This window comes from Notamacropus eugenii, chromosome 4 (genome assembly GCF_028372415.1).
Source record: "Notamacropus eugenii isolate mMacEug1 chromosome 4, mMacEug1.pri_v2, whole genome shotgun sequence".
In the NCBI taxonomy this organism is placed as follows: Eukaryota; Metazoa; Chordata; class Mammalia; order Diprotodontia; family Macropodidae; genus Notamacropus; species Notamacropus eugenii.
The window spans coordinates 285,601,086-285,626,187 of record NC_092875.1 but is presented as its reverse complement, the minus strand read 5'-3'; the positions used below and the strand labels follow the sequence as shown (position 1 = coordinate 285,626,187).

General features: G+C 36.9%; 1 protein-coding gene across 9 annotated transcripts in view; it reads left to right on the top strand.

The window, feature by feature from the left end:
* Positions 1–25,102, top strand: part of PDE7A (phosphodiesterase 7A) — a 146,937-nt gene that overhangs the window by 64,702 nt on the left and 57,133 nt on the right. For 6 of the 9 annotated variants that reach the window (XM_072604705.1, XM_072604702.1, XM_072604703.1 and 3 more), the window contains exon 2: positions 11,323–11,383. In XM_072604705.1, coding sequence (XP_072460806.1) covers positions 11,323–11,383 — 61 coding nt within the window. Of the gene's footprint in view, positions 1–10,685; positions 10,770–11,322; positions 11,384–25,102 lie in introns of all 9 variants that reach the window. The other 3 variants (XM_072604698.1, XM_072604699.1, XM_072604696.1) reach the window with 1 other exon arrangement.

The window sequence follows — 25,102 nt, the reverse complement described above, 5'->3', positions numbered from 1 at the left end:
CTTCATTGTGCCCCCTACCCCTGCTATAAATGATCTCTCCCAACTGCAATGACTCGTTTGTTTTTTTATACCACTCCTATTCAGTTATCACAGCCTAACTTGTACTTCACTTTTTTCTTTTATATATATCTTATTCCCTCACCTGTCAGACTTTAATCTTGAAGGCTGAGTTAATTTTGTTAACTTAAATGCAAACTCCTCTATTTGACATTTAAACTGTTTCAGGTTTTGACTGACTTGACTTGTTCTCCCTCACATACTCCTTAGTCCCGTCAAACTGGCCCTCATGCTATTACATGTAACATTCCATCTCCTATCTTCATGCTTTTGTACAGGTTCTCTCTTATACCTGGAATGCCCTCCTCAGTTCTGCTGTCTGGAATCTGCAGTTTTTTCCAAAGTTCTGCTCACGTCACCTCCTGCGTGAGGCCTTTCCTGATCCCTCACAAATGCTCCTGCTAGTGCCCTTTCATTGCAAGTTGTAGTAGTAAATATTTGATGAGTGGTTGTTGAATAAATTAATTTTATAAAAGGATCCACTTCAATGTTATTTCAAAGTTACTCTGTTTACCCAAATTTTTTTTAGGAACATTAATTGAAAAAAGTGGAGTACATATTTTTATGTATATTGTGTATTAAAATCAATTTTATACACATACATGTGAAAACTTTGAAAATAGTCCCAGTATTTTTAAAAATTTTATTCAATTTTAATAATCCAGTTAAAATCACATACTTGAGAATATTGGGCAAAATAATTTTTATTATATTTCCTTCTGATAAGAAACTGTTATTGATAGAAGATTGATTCATTCTGATTCCAGAAAGTTTGGGTGTTAAGAGTGTTGGTGTGATAACATTATGAAGCAGTCAAAGGGAGTCGATTTGGGAACCTGTAATGTAGCTTGTTTTTTCTGTAGCTGTCAGTAGTTTCTGATTAGCTCAGCCTCGCCCATGTTTTGACCTATACTAGCTTGCTTTACAAGCTGTTCCTAGGATGGCTAAATTAGAAAGTCACGAGTGGAAGCCTCTCAGTTATTTCCATTCACTGATGAGGTGGAAATATGGATGAGCTGAATGTTTTATAATTGGTAATTGACATGGAGTTTTGATTATAATTTTACTTCACAATTCCCCCCACCCAAAAAAAATGCACTTCTATTTTTATATTAACTTTTTAAACAAAAATTATTAGTAACTGTAATTACCCTTTGTAGCCAAATATTTGCTACACAGTCTATACTATAACTTGATTATTAGATAGATACTTACGACTTGCAGAGTTACAAATTAATTGTCTGGAGAGCTTCTTCAAAATTAGTACTTTTACTATATCTTACTTGCTAAAGGATTATCATGTGTCTGTTAATGCTAATAGCTATAGCTGGTGGCATTATTTGAGATCCTGCAACTAAAACATTGAAATAGTTTTGAAACTTAGTTGTTTTGTGAGTTTTTTCTCTTCAGATTGTTTTCATAAATTTTTATTTCATTTGGGAAATAACATCTTTTAAATTCGATTTTGTTATAGTAATAATTTTATTAGATAAATTATATCTTTATATGTTTACAAATTAGATAATTCTATGTTTTATGATTTAATTATTTGTGTTGGAATAGTAGAACTTTATACATTACACAGCTGAAAATGAGTTTTTAATAAGAACTGGAGATTTTGACTTTTAACTTAAGGTTCATATTAAGTATATTTAACTATAATCCTGCCCTTTATTTTAGCTATGAAATGTTACCATTAATTTTTAATATGTAAGAACTGACTCTTTTCCAGCAATCAGCAAGATTTGATGTTGAGCTCAAATTAGAACATTGTTAGATTGTTAGCACATTAAAATGACATTTCAACATAGCCAAAAGAAAAAAAAAGTTATTACGCTTTATATTCTCATCCCAGAAGCTAGATGTTTTCCTCAAATTTCCTAGTAATTTGTTGGACATTAGAGACTTAATGGAAATTGATTTATAGCATATGTCATGTCATTATTTCATGGTTTTCTTATTCTGATTTGGCTCATAGAAATCAGTATTTTCACATGTGCTATCATGCACCATAGGATTTTTCTTATAACTGTCTTTTTTTTCTGTTTTTGTGAGGTTTTTAAGTAGTATTTTAATTGTTCCAATTCCATGGAGTTTTCAATACTCACTTTTACAAGATTTTGAGTTCCAAATTCTTCTCCCTCCCTCCCTTCCTTTCCCAAGGTGGCACGCAGTCTGATATAGGTTATAAATCTGCAATCATGGGAACATATTTCCACATTTGGGCATGTTGTGAAGGAAGAAACAAGAAAAGGGAAAAGCCACATCCCACCCCCGCCCCCTAAAGTGAAAATAATATGGTTTAATCTGCATTCAGACTCCATAGTTCTTTCTCTGGATGTGGATAGCGTTTTGTGTCGTCAGTGTTTTGGAATTGTCTTGGATCATTGTATTGCTGAGGAGAGCCAAGTCAATCATAGTTGATCATGTCACAGTGTTATATACTGTTACTGTGTACAGTGTTCTCCTAGTTCTGCTCACTTGACTCAACATCAATTCATGTCTTTCCAAGTTTTTCTGAAATCCATCTGTGCATCATTTCTTATAGAACAATAGTATTCCATTACATTCATATACCACAACTTATTCAGCCATTCCCCAGCTGATGGATGTCCCCGCAATTTCCAGTTCTTTGCCACCACAAAAAGAGCTGCTATAAATATTTTTGTACAAGTGAATCCTTTTCCCTTTTTTAAGATCTCTTTGGGATACAGACCTACTAGCAGTATTGCTGGATCAAGGGTTTGCACAGTTGGATTGCTCTTTGGGCATAGTTCCAAATCGCTCTCTAGAATGGCTGAATCAGTTCACAACTCCACCATCACTGCATTAGTGTTCCAGTTTTCCCGCATCTTCAACATTTGTCATTTTCCTTATCTGTCATATTAGCCAATCTGATAGTTGTGAGGTGGCACCTCATAGTTATTTTAATTTACATTTCTCTAATCAATAGTGATTTAGAGCATTTTTTCATATGACCTATAACAGTATTTTTAAATTGATTTGTATGACCTAATCATTTTCGATAGGTTAAACAGAGAATGGGAATGGGGGGTGGAGAAACCACTGTCAATCAGTGCTTTTTTAGTACCAATTGATGACGGGTTTTTTGTTTGAGAATAAAATTTTAACCCAAATTTACCAGAAACATATCTGCAGGATTGTTTGGGGATCTAATTTAGTAGACCTGACTTAGTAAGGAAATTGACAATTTTTAACCAGTATGGCTAGATGATATGGATTTTTGGTTTTATTTTTTAGCTTAATTTGACAAATTCTTTTGCTTAGAAACCTAAAAGAAATAGAATATTTTGGCTTTCAAAGTGAATAGATTAGTTATGGAAATTGCAGAAAGTAAGCACACATATGGTAGATAAGATATATTTTATCTCAAGTCTTTTAGACTTTCAAAATGTGTAATAAAAAGTATAGTAAGTGGGAATAGTAATTATATTAAGTTCATTGTGAAGAATAGAACACAAACTTCAATCTGATAATTGATTTTCAAAATCAAACCAGGAAGAATACCTAGTCCATAGAAAAAATGACTGGTTTTGGCTCACTATACTGTATCTTATTTGTCAGCATGTGAACTTCTATTTTGAAGTGAAATTTTAGTTCCAATTTGTAAGCACCAAAAGGTGGTCTGCTTAGACATACATAAGCTTAAAAAGAATTGTTACATAATTTTAGCATATAATTTTATTTGCATAGAATGAAGAATTATATATATGTACATATATATAATTTATAGAAAATAGTTGTGGAAATTGGGAGAGTATCTCAGAAGTTATATAGTCTAATATCTTAATTTTGTAGATAAGGACACTAAAATATAGTTTGTGACTTAAACTGGTGGTCACAGATAATCTATTTTCAGAGCCAGGAAGAAGACAAGTCTCTTTGCTCTTGCATAAGCCATTCCTATTTTTACACCGCCATGAATTTTTCTTCAGATTATTTTAATTAAAAGTTTAGAATTAAGGTTTTGCAATTAATGTGATGTAAAAATCTAAAATGTGGTATCAAAACAATATTTTCTGAGCATTTAGAAAGGGAAATGGTGATCCCTGAGAAGCATCAGGGGATTCGTTAAGACTCGGTCATGCCAGGCTTAGCTTACTTCCTTTGAAAAGGTTAGACTGGTAGATTAGGTTTCAGTGCAGGAAACCTGAATTTCGTCAAGCCATTGAAAAAGTCTAATGCTATCCTTGTGAGCAGGAAAAAGATGTGAACTAAACAGTAATGTACAGTTAGGTGGATTTCAAACTAGTTTTCTGCAGTGGGAAGAGCATTAACTTTGTAGACAGGGAACGTTGGTTCAGATATCAGTTCTGCTGTTTACCAACTTTGTGACTTTAGACATGTCACTAACCTCTAGAATCTTGGTTTCCTCACCTACAAAATGAGGAGGTTGATATAGATGGTCTTTGAGTTCCTTTCAAGTTTTAAATTTGTCTAACTAGGAAATAGACTCACAAGAAAGCAACTTGACTATGATCATATAACTAGTAAGTGTCAAAGATAGGATTTGAACCAAGATCTTCCTGACTTTAAATTCATTGTTCTTTTCCCTTTTTGCTAACCTGCTTTTCACCAAGCCCTACTCCAGTCCTCATTGTGTGGAAGGTGATCCTGGGTTCTCAGAGGTTGTACTCAGAATCTAACAAGTTCTACCATGTTGGAAAGTCTCCAAAACATACTGTCTGCTTTCTGAGGACAGCCAACTAAATGTGGTGATGAATTACTTGGCTGTAACAACCCAAACAGCAAAGAATTTAAAGTGGCCCTGAGGCCTGTGAGGCGTTTACCCCTACACTAGTGACTGTGGCAGAAAGAATCACACCTTCTGTAGTGCGTAGATAAATATTAACTTAATTGTTGGCATTATCAGTGGGAGAGAATTTTCCAGAGACTCAATAGAAGTAATAATGGCAGAGAAACTAAATCATAGCAATCTCTGCATTCTTGTCATAAATGAAAGCACAATACTGATGATTGACATTTACTAGAAGAGCACTATGAAACTAATTGCAGCTTGTAGTCCCAACATTTGTTGCAGAAGAAGAGGAAGTAGAGAACTCAGTGAGGAACTCAATTTCACTTTTAAGAGTAAGTAAGCATATATTTATGCTTATTACATATGCGATTCAAATTAATATGTAAACTTAATATTGAAGGTATAGACACACTGTATATATTTGAATACTTTAGCTTCAACACAAAAATGGACATGGGGAGGAGGCTGATAAATAGTACTGTTAATATGGTTAATTGATTCATAAAAGAGGAGAGAATACCAAATACTTTGGGGAAAAAAAAACTTAGATTTTATTGTGCCCTCCAAAAGTGACCAAGAGAATATTAGTGACTATTACCTTACGTGTTTCCTTTCCCTCTGCTACAGAGTTTTAGTGAGAATAATATGCACACAAATTGAAGACATCCTCAGTGAAAGTATAAGAAAGGAACAGGTAGCATTGTATAAGCAATATTGACAGCAAATCTTATCACCATAGTTGTAGAGAATGAGATCCTATTGCACTTACTGTATAATTGTTTAAAAATATTTGATTCAGTAAAGGGGGAAAAGAAAGCCATCTTATAATAATAGTTTTAGCACTTCTGTAGCTCTTTAATGGTTTGCAAAGTATTTTGTGTTGTTAATGTCATTTGATACTCATAACAATCCTATGAGGTAGGTGCTATTATTATTCTTATTTTACAGTTGAGGAAACTAAGACAGGTTAAATTACTTGACCAAGGTCACATAATTTTTAACTTAATGAAGGTCAAATTTGAGTTCAGGTCTTCATGACTCCAAGTCCATTGCTGTATTCACTGCATCACTATCCTCCAACAAGTTATCTTCCATGCATTTACATTTTTTAAAAATCATGCAAAATTTCCTTTAACATGTAAATATGTATATAACTGTATTAACTTCTCTGATTAATATCAGTCAGTTCATAATACGGGGAGATAAATGCTTGCCAAAAGTATTTCCCACCTTTACAATATCCTATGGAAATAGAAGAATTCCCTAGATAATGAGGTCCTCCAAATGATGTTTATAGATGTCAGTCATTATTCCCCAAGCAGATATTAAGTGTATGTATATGTTTTAGGCACTGTGGTAAGGGGGGAAGGGAAAGTTACAAAGAAAAAACAAACTATCTTTGCCCTCAAGAAGGTCACATTCAAATAATGGAGACACGTTAATAGATTGGCACTTAGAAGATATAGACAGCAGTTGGTTTGTGATCTCAGAGGTGAAGGGGGACAGGAACAGGTCTGTTGCAAAAGATAGGCTTTGAGCTGAATCTTGAAGGGAAATAGGGAAATGAAGAGGCAAGGGGCTAGAGGGAAAGTAGTGAAGGCATGGGGGACAGCCAATGCAAAGGTGCAAAATGAGGAGATAAAGTATAGTGTGCGAAGAATTAGTAAGCAGGCCGTGTATTTGTATCGTAGAGTGGAAAGGAGAGTCAGTTGTAGAAAGACTGGAAAAGAAAGAAGGGGTAAGTTTATGATGAGTTTTAAATGTCACAGAATTTTGTAATTGACACTGAAAATAACGGGGAGCCATAGGAGTTTATTGTGCTGATTGGATCATGTTCTAGAAGTTTGCAGAGCCTCCTATATGAGATCTATAATTTTCCAAAGAAGTTCAGTTGAACTATCCACACTGAAGAAAAAAATGGACAAAGAATGCCTTTATGCAATCAGTGCAAGTAATAAGCAACTACTGTGTCAGACATTGTACTTTCTAATATTGAGCACAAGGAGTAAGTTATTGGATAGCCCATGTACTCCATTCTTTGAAGAAGGGTCATGAGGTGTGACTCCCTGTGGAGAATTTACAAGGGACATAGGCAAGTGTTATGTAAGATAAGATGATAGATGAGATATGTTTTGCATCACTTGAACACATACCAGCACTGTTATCACAGAACCACTGAAGTATGATGAAAAAGTTTGGCTGGGTAAATAAATCTTAATGAAATCCATGCAAATAATTAAAAGTCAGTTTTCTTTAGAAGAAAAAACAAGTTTTCAGAAAGTTAAGTATATTATTTTTAAATGTTTGTTGGAGAGGGAGGAGCAAGGCATAAGGAAAGAGTACTGTATGACATAGAGAGATAGCAGAGCTGGTGGGCCCTCACACCTCGGGAACATATTAGTGTGAGATGATCATGCAGTGCTCATTCACTGACCTTCTTTGAGACTCAGCTTCTTGGTTGGCAAAATGTGAATGGTTACTTGCACTGCATGTTTCCCAAGGTTATTGTAAAGAAAGCACTTTTTTAAACTTGAAAGCATAATTTGAAATTTTTTCCATTACATTCAGTGCACTTTTTTCTATATGGCTAAAGCAGATTTCATGAAAGACTTGGTGACTGTCTTCCTAATATGGATTAAGTAATAAAATTATACTTTTTTAAATGGATGTTTCAGAACTTTTCATGAATTAGACCGTTGTCTCAGTTATTTTTTTGGTAAGGTTTTACTATAAGTTCAAGAAGAATTTAAAAGAAATATATTGTTCCATTACTAAAAATAACCCAACAAACTTAACATGTTGCTTACAGTCTTTGTTTGCGCATTAAGTTCCTTTGTAACCTGACCAAAAGCCTTTCACATCATCTTTCAATGTAGCCTGTTAGCTGTCTTGTATATTTCTCTTTCTTTTCTCTCATATGTAAGCTGCTCTGATAAATGTTGCTCATCCTTCCACCCTCATTTTATTCATAATAACTAAGTTTTTATGGCACTTTGAAGTTTGTAAAGCACCTTCCTCATAACAGCCCTATGAAGTAAATGGCACAAGAATTACCATCATAGATGAAGAAATTAAGATTTAGACATGCTCAGGGTTAAATTAGTAAGTAGAAGAATTTATATTCCGGTTTAGCCAGGTCATCTTATGTAGCAAGCTTCATGCTGTTTCTCTAAATCCTACTTCTCAGTAGGGACTTTTCCTGACAACCCTTGCCATACTTTGTTACTCATTCCACACTTGATTTAACCATATATTACTTTGTATTAACTTTTTTTTTACTTTTCATGTGGTTGTCTAGATTATAAACTCTTTTTTTTCAGTCAGTTGTTTTAATACTAATTACTTTTACATCACTTTGTAACATGTCCAGTTTTTCTCCCTATCACTCCCCTCCCCTCACTTCCTAATACCTTGCATCCTGATTACTCCTTCCCTCAATGTACCTTCCCTTCTATCACACCCCACCCTTGTCTTATCCCCATCTTCTGTCTTGTAGGGCAAGATAAATTTCTATACCCCATTCCCTGTATTTCTTATTTCCTGGTTATATGCAATAAAAATTCTCAACATTTGTTACTAATACTTTGAATTCCAACTTCTCTCCCTCCCTCCCTCCCTACCCATCCCCACTGAGAAGGCAAGCAATTCAACACAGACTAAATATGTGTCGTTTTGCAAAAGACTTCCATAATAATCATGTTGTATAATACTGTGTTGCCCTCTATCCTACTCTATCCCCCCTTATTTTTCTTATTTTTTTATTCCCTCATTTGACCTTGCCCCTTCCCAAAAGAGTTTATTTCTAATTACTCCCTTCTCCCATTTGCCCTCCCTTCTGTCATTCCCCTTGCCCCACTTGTCCCCTCCTCCCCTACTTTCCTGTAGTGTAAGATAGATTTTCATATCAAATTTAGCGAGCATGTTATTTCCTCCTTATGCCATATATGGAAAGAGTAGCTTCACTTTTCCCCTCTCCCCTTCTCCCTTTTCTCCTCCATTGAACAAGATTTTTCTTATCTCTTTTATGAGTTATAGCTTGCCCTATTCCATTTCTCCCTTTCTCTTCCCTGTATTTTCCTCCATCACCCCTTAACATTTATTTTATTTTATTTTTTGTGTGGATATCATCTCTTCTGATTCAACACAACCTGTACCTTGTGTGTGTGTGTGTGTGTGTGTGTGTGTGTGTACAATCCCTCCACCTACCCAAATACTGAGAAAAGATTCAAGAGTTATAAATATTTTCTTTCCATGTAGCAATGTAAACAGTACAGCTTTAGAAAGTCTTCTATGATTTTTCTTTCCTGTTTACCTTTTCATGCTTCTCTTTATTCTTGTGTTGGAAAGTCAAATTTTCTATACAGTTCTGGTCTTTTCCTCAATATGAATGCTTGAAAGTCCTCTATATCATTGAATGACCATTTATTCCCTTGAAGTATTATACTCAGTTTGCTGGGTAGGTGATTGTTAGTTTTAATCCCAGTTCCTTTGACTTCTGGAATATCCTATTCCAAGCCGTTCAATCCCTTAATGTTGAAGCTGCCAGATGCTGTGTTATCCTGATTGTATTTCCACAATACTTGAATTGTTTCTTTCTAGCTGCTTGCAGTATTTTCTCCTTGATCTGGGAACTCTGAGATTTGGTCACAGTATTCCTAGGAGTTTCTCTCCTCTGGTCATTTTCAGGAGGTTATTGGTGAATTCTTTCAATATTTATTTTGCTGTCTGATTCTAGAACATCAGGGCAGTTTTCCTTGATAATTTCATGGAAAATAATGTCTAGGCTCTTTTTTTGATCATGGATTTCAGGTAGGCCCATAATTTTTAAATTGTTTCTCCTGGATCTGTTTTCCAGGTCAGTTGTTTTTCCAAATAGGTATTTCACATTATATTCCATTTTTTTCATTCTTTTGGTTTTGATTTGTGATTTCTTGGTTTCTCATAAAGTCATTAGCGTCCATCTGTTCAATTTTAATTTTTAAAGAACTATTTTCTTCAGTGAGTTTTGAACCTCATTTTCCATTTGGCTAATTCTGCTTTTTAAATCCTCCTTCTCCTCATTGGCTTTTTGGACCTCTTTTTCCAATTGAGTTAGCCTCTTTTTAAAGGTGTTATTTTCCTCAGCATTTTTTTGGTTCTCCTTTAGTGAGCTGCTAACTCGCTTTTCAGGCTCTTCTATTGCCTGAGCCCGGTTTAAGTTCCCTTTGGAGACCCTGGAGGCAGGGGCCTTGACTTCCTGTGACAGTATGCCTTGTTTTTCCTGATCTGAAAGGATGAGAGGAGGAGACACCTGTTCACCAAGAAAGTAACCTTCTATGGTCTTATTTTTTTTCCCTTTTTTGAGCATTTTCCCAGCCAGTTACTTGACTTCTGAGTTTCCTCTCTACAACCACCTTGCCTCCAGTTCCACCAAGCCAGCACTGGGGGCTGAGATTCAGATGAGCTGCTCCAATCCCCCAGGGGCTTTAAGTTGGGGCAGGGTCACTGTTCAATGTGAGATTAAGATCAGCTGCTCAGGTATGGGGCAGGGCCACCACGCAGGGCTCACTTCCCTCAAGGGCTTTATGATGAGGCCTTCAACAATGGATGTGGGCTGCTGCCTGCTTTGGGAGCCCCTGTCTGCTACTGCTTTCACTGCTGCCACCTGAGGAGGCCTGAGTTATGGGGACACTGCTTCCTTCTCAGCCAGCTGAAAAAAACCCTCTCATTGACCTTTAGCACCTCTGGGTTGAGGGATCTGCGCTGCTGCTGGAGATTCTGCCCCTGAATGGTCCTGCTCCTCCCAAGTGGCCAAGGCTGGGCTCTGCTCCACATCCAGTGCAACAGACTTTTCCCGTTGGTTTTTCAGATCACTCTGGGCTACAAATTTCCTCCACTCCGTTGTTCTGTGGCTTCTGCTGCTCTAGAATTTGTTGAGAGTTCTTCTTTACAGGTATTTTATGGGCTGTGGGGTAAGAGCTAAGCATCTAGAACTAGTATATGTGCGTCTTTCTGCTCCGTGCCCTAGATTAAAAATAAGGCTTATGCATTTTTGTATCTCCCCTTTGTTCAATATTAGTACTATTAAAATTTGATGCTGTTGATGATCTGTTTACTATACATGTTTTGTCCCCCTTGCTAGATCATAAACTTGAAGGTACAGGGATTTTATTGTCTCCTCCCAGTCTCTCCTTTCCTTTTTCCTTATCTTCCTCCCTTTCTCTTTCTTTTATTTTCTCTATAACATGTATAATGCCTTATATATAGTAGGAACTTAATAACTATTTTTTGAATTGAAGATATGAAAAGAAACTTCCTTGAAGTTTCTCCAAATAAATAATTCTCATTTCTTTCCCTATCAACAGAAACATACTGGCCTGAATCCACTATATTCTTATCAATTTCCTAAACAATAACTGCATATCCCTTTGTTTCATTACACATGCTTAATTCTGGTATGTTTATTAACATGTATTAAGAGTGGGGGTTTTTTAATTGTTTTTCAGAGACGTGGAGCAATTTCCTATGACAGTTCTGATCAAACTGCATTGTACATTCGTATGCTAGGTAAGTATTTATCTTTTTCCTTTTAAGGTGTGATTTGAGGTTGTGTTTAAGAAAAATAGAAAAATATGCTAGATGGCACAGTAGATAAAATGCTGGACTTGAAGTCCGGAATACCTGAATTCAAATCCTGCCTCTACCACTTATCAGCTGTATAGCCTTGAATAAGTCATTTAGCTTCTCTCAGTCATAGTTTTCTAATCTGAAAAATGAACATAATAATAGTACCTACCTCACAGAGCTGTCGTGAGAATCAAATGAGGTAATATGCAAAGCATTTTGCAAACCTTAAAGTGCTATAGAAATACTTATTATTATTGTTATTATAACTAGAAATAGAATTTCAAAGCTGCTGAAGTGCAGATAGGCCACTCTTTGGGTTCTTTATATATCCTTTCTGTTTTATTTGTATAGAAGGGAAAGAAAGATTTGTCTTCTATGTCTGTTCTTTAAGGTGCTTGAAACATTTTTTAATAGATGCACATGGAAAAAAATGGCACATCAATTACTGTGTACATTTTATGCATGAACGCTAATAGTATTCTCTACTTGGTTTTCTATTAGTCACACAGAAATTATACTTACTTGTATATGAATGAATGGAATCTAGAATAGCATTTAAGAAAAACAGTGATCTACTGCATGAAACTATATTTTAATAAAAAAATTAATACTCATCAAATTGTATTTATATGGTGGTTACAGAAATTATGTAATTGAGATTTGAGTCTCAATTGGAAACTCAGTAAAATAAAGAATTGGAGACTATTTTGTTATTAAAATTACTTTAACCTAGAAAGAATCTTTATCTAACATGTAGACATAATACATTTTAGTAAAACTTACCTGAGTATGAATTTTGGGGGTTGACTATTTTATTACTTCATTACAGTATTACTTGTACTGTACTTATACAGATACTTATATTTTCTCCCATGGGTATTTTAACATTGATTGTAAGAGGATATGAAAATGACCATACTGTCATTACAGTGAACATAGGCCATTTCTTCTCAATTGGGAGTAAACAATAGTCAAAAGGGAAGAAATAGAGATGCAAATAAGGAATGTTGTTTTGTGGATCTCATATATAATAGCTTAATGTTTTAACTTCTTTTTTACGAAAATGCTTCTAAAATGTGCACATTGGTGTTATTAACCATTTAAAATAATTGAATCTTAACACTTGGAAGGGACTTTTAATGACTTGTATTCATTATGTGTGGATATTCCAAGATGATCCAAACTGGGAGAAAAGAAAGTTTTTTTAGTTTTAGTTTTTTATAGTTTTTTTTAGCCAGGTTTTGCAAGAGGAATTTTCTCAAATCATACACTAAATTTTTATTTGGCCAGTTAGTCACTGTGTAGGTATCATGAGGTACAAATTCTAAAAGAAGGAGAATAACCTTTAAATGAATGATTAAAATTTGTTGTTCATATCTTTTTAGTTGTATCTGACTCTTCATGACCCTCTTGGGGTTTCTTGTCAGACTGAAGTGGTTTGGCATTTCCTTCTCCAGCTCATTTTACAGATGAGGAGACTGAGGCAAACAAGGTTAAGTGACTTTCCTAAGGTCACACAGCTAGCAAATGTTTGAGGCCCAATTTGAACTCTGGAAGATGAGTCTTCCTGACTCCAGGTCTGGCACTCTATCCACTGCTTTGTGAGTCTTCCAAGTTCGCAATAAGAAGTGAAAAAAATAATGTTGATTATGGAACAGCATTTTCTTTTTTCAGAGCTCTTCTAGACAATTGAAATTTCCTTTTTTTATATGGAAAATACATTTTGGAAGCTGAATTTTGCTTATCTGCCGAGATTTGCTTAAGTGAGAAGATAAGGCATTTCATTGAAATATATAGGATGAAAGAGTAAATGAAAGATTTTTAAAAATTAAGAGGCTAATAATGTGAAATTTTTTGACTAGGATTGGAGTAATGACAGTATTTCTACCACTTTGTGCATCATGGGATCAGGGGGAGGGGAAAGGAGAAACAAAAGAAATGGCTGTTGTCTTTGCCCTTCAACTTGTATTTGGGAACAGGAGACAAATATGAAACTGTTGGAAAACATGGTGATGTATAAATTGTATTTAGATGTCCTGGAGTGAGTGATTAGTAAACCTAGTGATCAGTCTAGATCAGGACTGTACAACCTGTGGCCCGCCAAAGGATTTCGGACAGCCTGTGGAAAATGTAGAGGGAAACATTCTCTACATTTTTCATGGCCTCCTGAAATCCTCCAGCATGCTCACAGGCCACAAACTGTGCAGGCCTGGTCAGGACTGTAGAGTCAGATTGTAAAGACTGTTGGGAGAAGTCTTAGAAGCACTTTACAGTGTACTCAGATGAAGAAATTGAAGCTCAACAAAACAGAGTGATTGGCTTAACCTCCCGCAGCTGATCTACCAGGCAGGACTAGGACTTCGATTTTCTAACCCATGGTCCTGTACCAAACTGTGCAGCTGTGCTACTCCCCCTTAACTGGGAGGAACACATTCACAGACGCACAGAGCTTAGAATAACAGAACTCTTTCCACAGAAATTTAAATGGGAAAAATGTTTTAAAACTTGTTTCCATATTGGTTCTAAAGAGAATTTCAAATTAAATACTATAACGGATGAAAATTTTACTTTGTCCATAAGCAAATAGGACAATGCAAAGGTAGTTCAGGTTAACATCTGCTCCTATGGACGTATTTTCTGCCATTCTTTCTGGATCAGCATGTCCGAAGTGTAGAGTGGAATGTGTTATAAAATTTTGGTTTATGTGCTAATTTTGTTTGAAAGAAAAGCTTTCTCTTCTATAATATAGCTATTGTAGCTCAGTTTTGTACAATGTAGATGTTAGAAGCCTCCAGATGTCAGAGCATCTTCTTGTGAACAAGCAAATAAAATCAGCCACTCAGTAAATATTTTTAAGTACCTAGGATATGCTAGGGACCATGCTGAGTGCTGAACATACAAAAAGAGGCAAAAGAGAGTTCCTATCTTCCAGAAACTCACAATTTTAATATAGTGATAGACCTAGAGAATAATGCACATGGATACATGATGCTAACTTACATTTCTAGAGCTTACAATATTTTTTTTTGGAGGGGGGAAGGCATTAAGTGACTTGCCCAAGGTCACAGAGTCAAGTGTCTCAGGTCACATTTGAACTCAGGTCCTCCAGACTCCAGGGCCCATGCTCTATTCACAGTGTCACCTAGCTGACCCTAGCTCACTAAGATTTACAAAGCACTTGCTTCATAACAGCCCTGTGAGTTGGGGAATGCAAAGAGGGAGTGGTACTGTACAGTAAAGTTAACAGAGGTGTTTTGGGGAATGAAGATTTCTTTCAGAATTCTTTACATAAAGTTGAATTCACATAATGTGAATTTACTTAAAGTGAGAACTGTTTTACACATACACACATATACACATACATATAAGCATATATTTACATTCATTCATATATATACATGTATACATACACACATAGATATAGATAGACATATACATATATATTGCCTGAATATGCCTTAGTGATTGACTCCCAGGTACTTGAGTATTTTGTTTTTATTTTAAATAGGACTCCTCTGACTAAAATTTCCTCTATATAGAGGAAAATACATATTTTTCTACATTGCTGCATAGCAATACTGTGGATTTTTGTGATTTTATTTTGTATCCTTTTACTTTGCTGACGCTACAATACTTCCATTCTCTGGGATTTTCTAAGTAAACTCTCATGTTGTCAAGCAAAAAAAAAAAAAAAAAAAGAAACTCACAATTTGTTGTTGTTTGGCAAAACTGTGCTGATGCCAGGAATCAAATTGTTAAGAAATAATCTATCTTTTTTTAAAAAATGGAAGTCAACACCTTGTATGAAAGGGCATTACTAAATCACTGAAGTGATAAAGGCTTTATTTTTGGAATGTAGCTTTTTTTCTTAGGTTTTATCTAAGTTGTTTCACTTACTCTCAATTAAAACAAATTACTACCTTTAAATGCAGTAGGACAGAGAGCAAAATACATATATATTCGAATTGATCCCATGTTGATTTTATAGTCTGTCAGTCAACACATATTGATTAAGCACTCATTATATGCCAGACACTGACTGAGGATACAAAGAAAGGAAAAATCACAATCCCTGTCCTCAGAGTCCACAGTCCTAATGGGTGAGACAACATTCGCGTGAGCACGTGCGCGCACACACATGTCACAAAATGATATATTTATATCTCAGAGGCAAGGCACTACCATGGAAGAGGGAGTGAGGGGATAACACCAGGGAAAGCATCTTGTAGAATGTCAGGTTTTAATTGAATTTTGAAGGAGGGCAGGCAGGGAGGCCAGGAGGCAGAGGTAAAGAAGGAAATCCTTAGAAACATTGAAGACAGCCAGTGAAAAGACACTGAGATGTGGGATGAGACATAGTATATGAGAAACATCAAGTAGGCCAGTGTAGTTGGGCCCATGGAGTACTTGATGAGGAGTAAAGTGTTTAAAGACCAAAATGGCAAGAAAGGGACAGGTATTAAGGGCTTTGAATGCCAAACAGAACATTTATATTTGAAGTTATTGTGGATAATAGGTAGCAACTGGAGTATGTCAAATGACACAGGCAGACATGCACTTTAGGAAAATCACTTTGGCAGCTGAGTAGAGGAGAGATTAAATGAGAAAGAGATTTGAGACAGGCCAACCAGTGAGGAGGCTATAATAGTATCTCAGACAAGAGGTGATGAAGGCCTCTATCATAGTTTTAATGTGTGAGTGGAAACATATGGACATATATGAGACAAGTTATGAAGGTAGAAATGACAACAGTTTGGATGTGTGGGATGAATATAAGTTAACTACTATGTCGAAGATGATACTTAGGTTATAATCTAGGGTACTAGGAGACTTGAAGACTGGTGGTACCCTTGAATGTAATTTGGATATTTGGAAAGGGGGATGGTTTGGGGATAATGATAGTGAGTTTTCCTTTAGACATGTTGAGTCTGAAATACAAATGCAGCATCTAATTCAATGTGTTTAAAAGACAGTTGATGGTGCTGGACTGGAACTCAGGAGAGAAACCAAGACTGGATATATTGAACTGCAAATCACCTACATAGAGCTGATAACTGAACCCATGAGATCTGATGAGATCAATAGGTCAGATACTATAAAGGGAGAATACAAAAAGGGCGCAGGACAAACCCTGGGGTCACCTATTTTTAGTGAGTGTGACATGGATGCTACTTTCTATCAAGGGAGACTGAGAATTAATGGTCCAACAGATAATAGGAAAGCAAAGAGAGATCAGTGTCATGAAAACCTAGAGAAGAGAAAATATCCAAAAGGAGATGATCATTAGTGACAGCTGTTACACAAAAGTCAAAAAGGATGAGGACTGAGAAAACAACACTATTAGATTGTGTAATTAGAGATTGTAGGTACCTTTGGACAAAGCAGTTGTCATTGAGCGATGAGATCAAAAGCCATATTGTAGAGAATTTAGAAGAGAGTGAGAAAAAGGGAAGTGGAGACAACTACTATTAATAGCTTTGAAGAGAGGAGAGGTTAAGGATCTGATGGGTGGTATGATCATGCTGGGGTTTTTGAAGGATGGGGAAGACATGGGCATGTTTGTAGACATCAAGGAAGAAGCCAGTAGATATAGCTTAGGACCTTACCTCAAGGACTTTAAATTGTAATGAATGAAAAGAACAAGTACACAGGCTGGAAGCCAAACCAGACTGATAATAGTTCTCCAAATGCAGCAGGCCAGCTCCCATCTCTCCTCCTCCATCTCTGGTCTGCTAAATCCTTATCCTCTCACAGCTTCATTTTAAGTTCCATCCTTTCCATGAAGATTTAGTAAAACCCATTCTTCTTCTTTTCCTCCTTTCCTCAACTGAAAATGCTCTCTTCTTTATCAGAATTTCCTACATACTTTCTCTGTATTTCTCTTGCTCCTACCATACCCAACCTTGTTTAAAAATTTTTTGTGGCTGGTATTTCTTACTAATGTCCTATGTTTGACTTTTACCCAGAGTCCCATTCTTTCATTAGGCCTTGTTACTCCTGTTCTTAATTACTTGTGGGAGAAAAAACGGAAAAAAATGAGGGAAAAGGTGCCGAAGAGAATGACAGCAGGTGTTTAGAGCATAGTTAGTTGCTCAGCCTTTCCTAGCTGATTATTCTACGTGGACTTCCCAGATTTCTTCAATGAAAGTGTCTTTTGATGTATAATCCTGGTTTACCACCATTTTTATTTAATGGGAACCTTTTCAATAAGTCGTACCTTTCTTTACATAATCTAGTTATTAATCTGATCTTACTAAGTCTCACCATATTCAGATTAAATTGACCTTTTAAAGATCCCTATGTTTGTTATCCTTTATTCATTACTTTGTGTGGTTGTGAATGGACATCTGAGGTCAATTTTATGGTTGGCTCTCAAGTATTGTCTCCTGTGAATTATCATATCTGCTATTCTCCATGATAGATTGCTTGATGGGTGATTTTACCCCTCTGCCTCCATGCTCAGTTTAAAATCCTCTTGATCAGATCTGTAAGTCTCTAGGCTAATATATTTTTCTTGGCCATGACCAAGAGTCTTTCATCATTCATGTACCTTAAACTCTGGTCCAGAAATCCAAATGTAAATATTTGACACCATCTTCCTCACTTTTCATTTTCTCTTCTCTCCTCTGAAATCCTTATCTTCAAGTACTGGTAGTGATAAGAAACACTGCCTGTCTTTAATTTCCCACTCAGGATTCTGTAATCTCTCAAGATACTTTTTTAGGGTCCTTTTGGTAGTATCATGGGATCATAGGTTTAAGAGTGAAAGGGGTTTTAGAAGTCATATAGTCTAGTTCATACATTTTTTTACATGTGCACCACAGAGTGCCTTGTTCATAGTCACCCAGAGCTGGCATTTGAATTCCGATCCTCTGAGTTGAGATCCAGTGCTCTTCATAGTGCACCACTCTGCTTCTTGCATGAATCATCAGAAGTGGACAGTGGTAATTAGGTTTGACAAGTCTTAGGAGGCTGTCTATCATATATTAATATTTATGCTTAACTTCTTTCGTTGTTTGTTGTTCCAGAATTCTACAGAATGGCCTCAGAACAAAAATTCATGATCAAGGATGTGTTAAGATGATTTCATAAGTTTAAATTCTAAGTCGTAACAAAAATAGTTAGGGTAAAAAATAATATATCAATAATGAGAAAGTCATTGACATTAAATTGATTTACATAGCTAGAGATGTCTTGTATCACATCTCATGTGTGACCTAGTTCTCAGCATCTATCAAAAATTGATATTGCTAGATAGACGAAATTTTGAAGTAGTGTCCAGGTAAATAGCAAGAAGCAGATATTAAGGTTCTACTTCCTCAAAACATGATATGCTAAATCATTCTTGCCTTTGGCTGAAGAATCTGTGGATTCCCAAATGAAAAAAAAAGAATGCTTCCATTTGCTTTTGGGTATTCAGAAAGTCTAAAGCAATTGAGATATGTCTATGCTTCATATGTTTAGAGTGAAGTTATAGCTATGAGATCCCCATGAAAAAAGTATCACAAACTATAGATCATAGAATGGCCTATGCTTTCTTATATAGATTGAGGGTTTTTTTGTGATTTCGATATCTTAAATGAATCAGCATATAAAATCTACTTACCCATAATGTCTGGAAATTACATGAAATTTCACTTCCTTCACTGAGATGAATGTACTAAAATATTAATTACATATTTTTCAAGGTTCCCAGGTTTTATTATAATCTGTGGAAAATTCACTTATTAGGATATTCTAGAAAAAATTCACAGAACCAAGTTCTTCCTTGGGGTATCAAGGGCTTCTTTTATCTCAAAAACATCAACTGTTATATCAAATGAATTCAGAACCCTGAAGAGAATTAAAGTCTACTCTGAAAAACAGTTCACTTAACAAATATTTAATAACCACAATTGTTATGTGTATAGCACTATACCAAACATTTGGTAAAAGTCAAAATTTACCTAAGATGTAGTCCCTGCCTTCATCTAGCTTTCAGTCCATTTGGAAGATGGGACTTAGCTGCCCAAAGCCCTTATCCACAGAAGCAACTCCTAGGGAGGAGTGGCTAGCCATACCTACCACCTACTGACCTTTGGGGCAGACAGACCAGCCTGACTGAAGCAGCAAAGCATCCTGAAGGAGAGACAGGAAATGGCAAGTGCTAGGCAATTAAAAACAACAGGACCACCTTGACTGCCATCTTCCTTGGACCCTAATCTTGGACCCTAATCCTGAACCCTAGAACTTTGGAAACAGCAAACCTAGACCACTGGCCCTGCTTTCATCCTAGGCTTCAGAGTCATCCTCCCAAGAAGCCACACTAGTGGAGATACAGCCTCTCAATTGCTTCTGCAAAGCTACTGAAGAATAAGAAAAGAAAGTTTTTGCCATCAAAATTGTTGGCACTGACAAATAGCTCAACATTAGAAACTGATGATTTTATCAGTCTTAAATGACAATAAAGAATTAATATTATTACTAAGTGCATTGCCATCTGTTTTGTCACTGTACCCTAAAAATCATGTGACTTTTCCTATCCAATTTGAGGCTGAAATTTCCTAGAAGTGTTGTTTCTGCCATTAGAATGTGAACTCTTTGAGAGCAGGGATAATCTTACTTCTTTGCTTATCCTTCGTAGTTTTCTATTTTTACTTTTTGTGTCACCAGTGCTTAGCACAGGACTTTGCACATAGTACTTAATAAATGCTTGTTTTTTTTGGTTCATTCGTGCAAATACAAATAACTTTTTTTTAAATTCATAAACTTCTAAGGGACAGGCAAAATGAAGTTCTGTAGTTGGGCAAAGCAGGTATCAGGGAATACTTCCTGGAAGATTTCAAATTTGAATTGCAATTTAAAAGGATTATAATTAAATAAGCGGGACAGCTAGGTGGTACAGTGGATAGAGCACCAGTGCAGGAGTCAGGAGGACCTGAGTTCAGATCTCACCTCAGACAGTTGACACTCACTAGCTGTGTGACCTTGGGCAAATCACTTAACCCCAATTGCCTCATCCTGGGTCATCTCCAGTCATCCTGATGAATATTTGGTCACTGGATTCAGATGGCTTTGGAGGAGAAGTGAGGCAAGTGACCTACACAGTTCTCCCTCACTCAAAACAAAGTCAAATGCAAATCATGTCATTATTTCTTTGATGGCATGGTCTTCCTTGGCAATGAAGGACAAACACACACACACAAATAAGCATAAAAGTTTTCATTTTAGGTAGTTTAGGTAGCACAAACAATTTACACTATAATATATGTGAAGCAAATTAGCATGAAATAAGACTGGAAATGTCTTTTTTCTTTTCTGTGTAAATAAGAAACACTGAACAATTGAAGATTCTGAGGCAGGGGAATGCAAAACCGAATTTATGCATAAGGAATGAGTCTTTCAGTGGTGTTAAGGATGAATTGGAGGGCTCTTTCAATAGAGTAAGGGGCTGCAGTAAGGCCCTGTGCTAGGTTGGAAATAGAAAAGAGAGAGGAGATGGATATGAGAAAAATAGCTGAAATATATTCAACAAGATTTATTAACTGATGTAGTATTCAAGGTGAGAGAAGAGTAAAAGATAATTAGACTGTTTTTGAATGTAGAATACTAATGTTGGCACTGACAAAAAGAGATATGTTTACAGAAGGAACAGGTTTTGAAAGAGAAATGAACATGTTGAGTTTGAGCTGCTGGTGAGTAGTTACCTTGAGGCATGGATTAGGCCTTCACATTCCCAGCAGGATGGCTGAAGAGTTTACTTGCTGTAAAATGCCCCAAACCTTACTGGAAAGGATGAACAGACGTAGAATTATTATAGTTCAGTACACAAGATAAAAAGGTTTGGAACCTTCAACCTTGAATGTGCCTCCACATGCACGTCATAAATCAGTTCTGGAGAATTTCATACTTAACGTTCGGTGCCCCTTTCTCCAACTACATGCTCCCATTACTGAGTGAGACAAGGGAAAGGGACTTGCCTCTTCAATGATAATGAATCTTCCTGACTCTTCAAGATGTAGCAGGCAATAATTAGATACAACCAGTCAAGAAAAGGGAGGAATGGTAAATTGAAATCCTGAGGAAGCTACAGCAGAAGTGTTAAAGCAAAGGCCTGATGAAGCAGTTGAAGCCAGTGCTCTCTCCTGAGAGATTACTCAGGACACGGGCCTAGGCCCAGGTGACCCCTTCACCTTGAAATGGTATTTATATTGCAGTGGAAAGGAGAGCCTGGAGATTGAGAGGTGATACAAAAAGAAAGCTGAACACCAGGAGGCCAGCAGAGAAAGCCCAAATAAAGATCTAGCACATAGATAAACCAACAGAGAAGATCTAAAAGCAGATCTTCACTGTTGGTTTATCTGCCTGTGTACTTGTATAAACACTCATTTTTTTGGATCCTCTCTTTTCCACTGCAACACAAACACCAAACCATGTTGAAAAACCTGAATGTTACTCACCTTGATGTATCAGAAGAAAATAAGGAGCCTACAAATTTAAATTCTTATCAACAGATGTACTCTGAATATCATTTATCCTTAAAAATGCTTATTGATTAACTCTCAAATTTATTGTTTGGATCTGTCTATAAAGAAGGTGACTGGTTAGTGTCCATGTTATATATAGCCTGCTCTTTTTTTCACCTGCAGTTAAGGCTTTATCCTAGAACTCAGTATTGAGAATATCTACTTTATTTTTATTTTATTTTATTTATTTATTTAACTTTTAACATTCATTTTCACAAAATTTTGGGTTCCAAATTTTCTCCTCCCTTGTCCCCTCCCCCCACCCCAAAACACCGAGCATTCCAATTGCCCCCATCACCAATCTGCTCTCTCCTCTATCATCCCTCTCTGCCCTTGTCTCCATCTTTTCCTCTGTCCTATAGGGCCAAATAATTTTCTATACCCCTTTACCTGTATTTCTTTTTCCCTAGTGGCAAGAGTAGTAGTCGACAGTTGTTCCTAAAACTTTGAGTTCCAACTTCTTTTCCTCCCTCCCTTCCCACCCCCTCCTTTTAGAAGGCAAGCAATTCAATATAGGCCAAATCTGTGTAGTTTTGCAAATGACTTCCATAATAGTCGTGTTGTATAAGACTAACTATATTTCCCTCCATCTTATCCTGCCCCCAATTACTTCTATTCTCTCTTTTGATCCTGTCCCTCCCCATGAGTGTTGACCTCAAATTGCTCCCTCCTCCCCATGCCCTCCCTTCCATCATCCCCCCCATCCTGCTTATCCCCTTATCCCCCACTTTCCTGTATTGTAAGATAGGTTTTCATACCAAAATGAGTGTGCATTTTATTCCTCTCTTTAGTGGAATGTGATGAGAGTAAACTTCATGTTTTTCTCTCACCTCCCCTCTTTATCCCTCCTCTAATAAGTCTTTTGCTTGCCTCTTTTATGAGAGATAATTTGCCCCATTCCATTTCTCCCTTTCTCCTCCCATGTATTTCTCTCTCACTGCTTGATTTCATTTTTTTAAGATATGATCCCATCCTCTTCAATTCATTCTGTGCACTCTGTCTCTATGTGTGTGCGCGAGTGTGTGTGTGTGTGTGTGTGTGTGTGTGTGTGTGTGTGTAATCCCACCCAATACCCAGATACTGAATAGTTTCAAGAGTTACAACTATTGTCTTTCCATGTAGGAATGTAAACAGTTCAATTTTTATAAGTCCCTTATGACTTCTCTTTGCTGTTTACTTTTTCATGCTTCTCTTCATTCTTGTGTTTGAAAGTCAAATTTTCTTTTCAGCTTTGGTCTTTTCATCAAGAATGCTTGAAAGTCCTCTATTTCATTGAAAGACCAATTTTTCCCCTGAAGTATTATACTCAGTTTTGCTGGGTAGGTGATTCTTGGTTTTAGTCCCAGTTCCTTTGACTTCTGGAATATCCTATTCCATGCCCTTCGATCCCTTAATGTAGAAGCTGCTAGATCTTGTGTTATCCTGATTGTATAATACTTGAATTGTTTCTTTCTAGCTGCTTGCAATATTTTCTCCTTGACCTGGGAACTCTGGAATTTGGCCACAATGTTCCTAGGAGTTTCTCTTTTTGGATCTCTTTCAGGCGGTGTTCTGTGGATTCCTTGAATACTTATTTTGCCCTCTGGTTCTAGAATCTCAGGGCAGTTTTCCTTGATAATTTCATGAAAGATGATGTCTAGGCTCTTTTTTTGATCAAGACTTTCAGGTAGTCCCATAATTTTTAAATTGTCTCTCCTGGATCTGTTTTCCAGGTCAGTTGTTTTTCCAATGAGATATTTCACATTATATTCCATTTTTTCATTCTTTTGGTTTTGTTTTGTGATTTCTTGGTTTCTCATAAAGTCCTTAGCCTCCATCTGTTCCATTCTAATTTTGAAAGAACTATTTTCTTCAGTGAGCTTTTGAACCTCCTTTTCCATTTGGCTAATTCTGCTTTTGAAAGCATTCTTCTCCTCACTGGCTTTTTGAACCTCTTTTGCCAATTGAGTTAGCCTATTTTTCAGGGTGTTATTTTCTTCAGCATTTTTTTGGGTCTCCTTTAGCAGGGTGTTTACTTGTTTTTCGTGCTTTGCTTGCATGTCTCTCATTGCTCTTCCCAGTTTTTCCTCCACCTCTCTAACTTGATTTTCAAAATCCTTTTTGAGCTCTTCCATGGCCTGAGCCCATTGAATGGGCTGGGATACAGAAGCCTTGACTTCTGTGTCTTTCCCTGATGGTAAGCATTGTTCTTCCTCGTCAGAAAGGAAGGGAGGAAATACCTGTTCACCGAGAAAGTAACCTTCTATATTCTTATTTTTTTCCCTTTTCTGGGCATTTTCCCAGCCAGTGACTTGACTTCTGAGTATTCTCTTCACACCCACTTTGCCTCCAGATCCTCCCAGCCAATGCTCAGGGTCTGAGATTCAAATGCTGCTTCCTAGCCTCAGGGCTTTTGGCGGGGGCGGGGCTGCTATTCAGTGTGAGATCAAGTTCAGGTGCTCAGGTCGGGGCAGGGCGACCACACAGAGCTCAGTTCCCTCAGGGGGTTTATGCAGAGACCTTCAACAATGGATCAGGGCTCCTGCCTGCTTGGGGAGCCCTGGTCTGCTCCCGCCTCCCGAGGGGGCCTGAGTTATGGCGGCATGCCACTCCCCTCTCGACCTGCCAAAGAGACCCTCTCGCTGACCTTTGGTGCCTGTGGGTGGTGGGACCTGCGCTGTGGCTGGAGATTCCGTCCCCGAAGCCCGCTTGGATCCGCTCCTCTCGGTGCCACGCAGCCGAGGCAGGGCTGGGCTCCGCTCCACGTCCGCAGCGCAAAGAACCGTTTGCGAGAGGTTTTCAGGCTCTCTGGAACAGAAATCTCCTCCGCTGCGTTGTTCTGTGGCTTCTGCTGCTTCAGAATTTGTTGGCAGTATATGCATCTTTCTGTTCCGCCCCCCGAGAATATCTACTTTAAAAAAAAAGACTTTTTCCTTAAAAATTTATCTGGCAAGAAAGGAAAGGACTGTCTCTATAAAATAGTAATGTTGAAGTTTATTCTTTTAGCAGTCAATTAATATAATTGACTGACTGAAACTTGCTCTTCCTAATCTGGAGGCATTCATATCAGTGCCTAGCATCTGTTATTAACATATAATCACCCTTAACTTTCTATTATTGCTGTCTGAGTCTGTGAAGTCATACTGGGGAATGGACACAACTCTGGTGTTTAAGT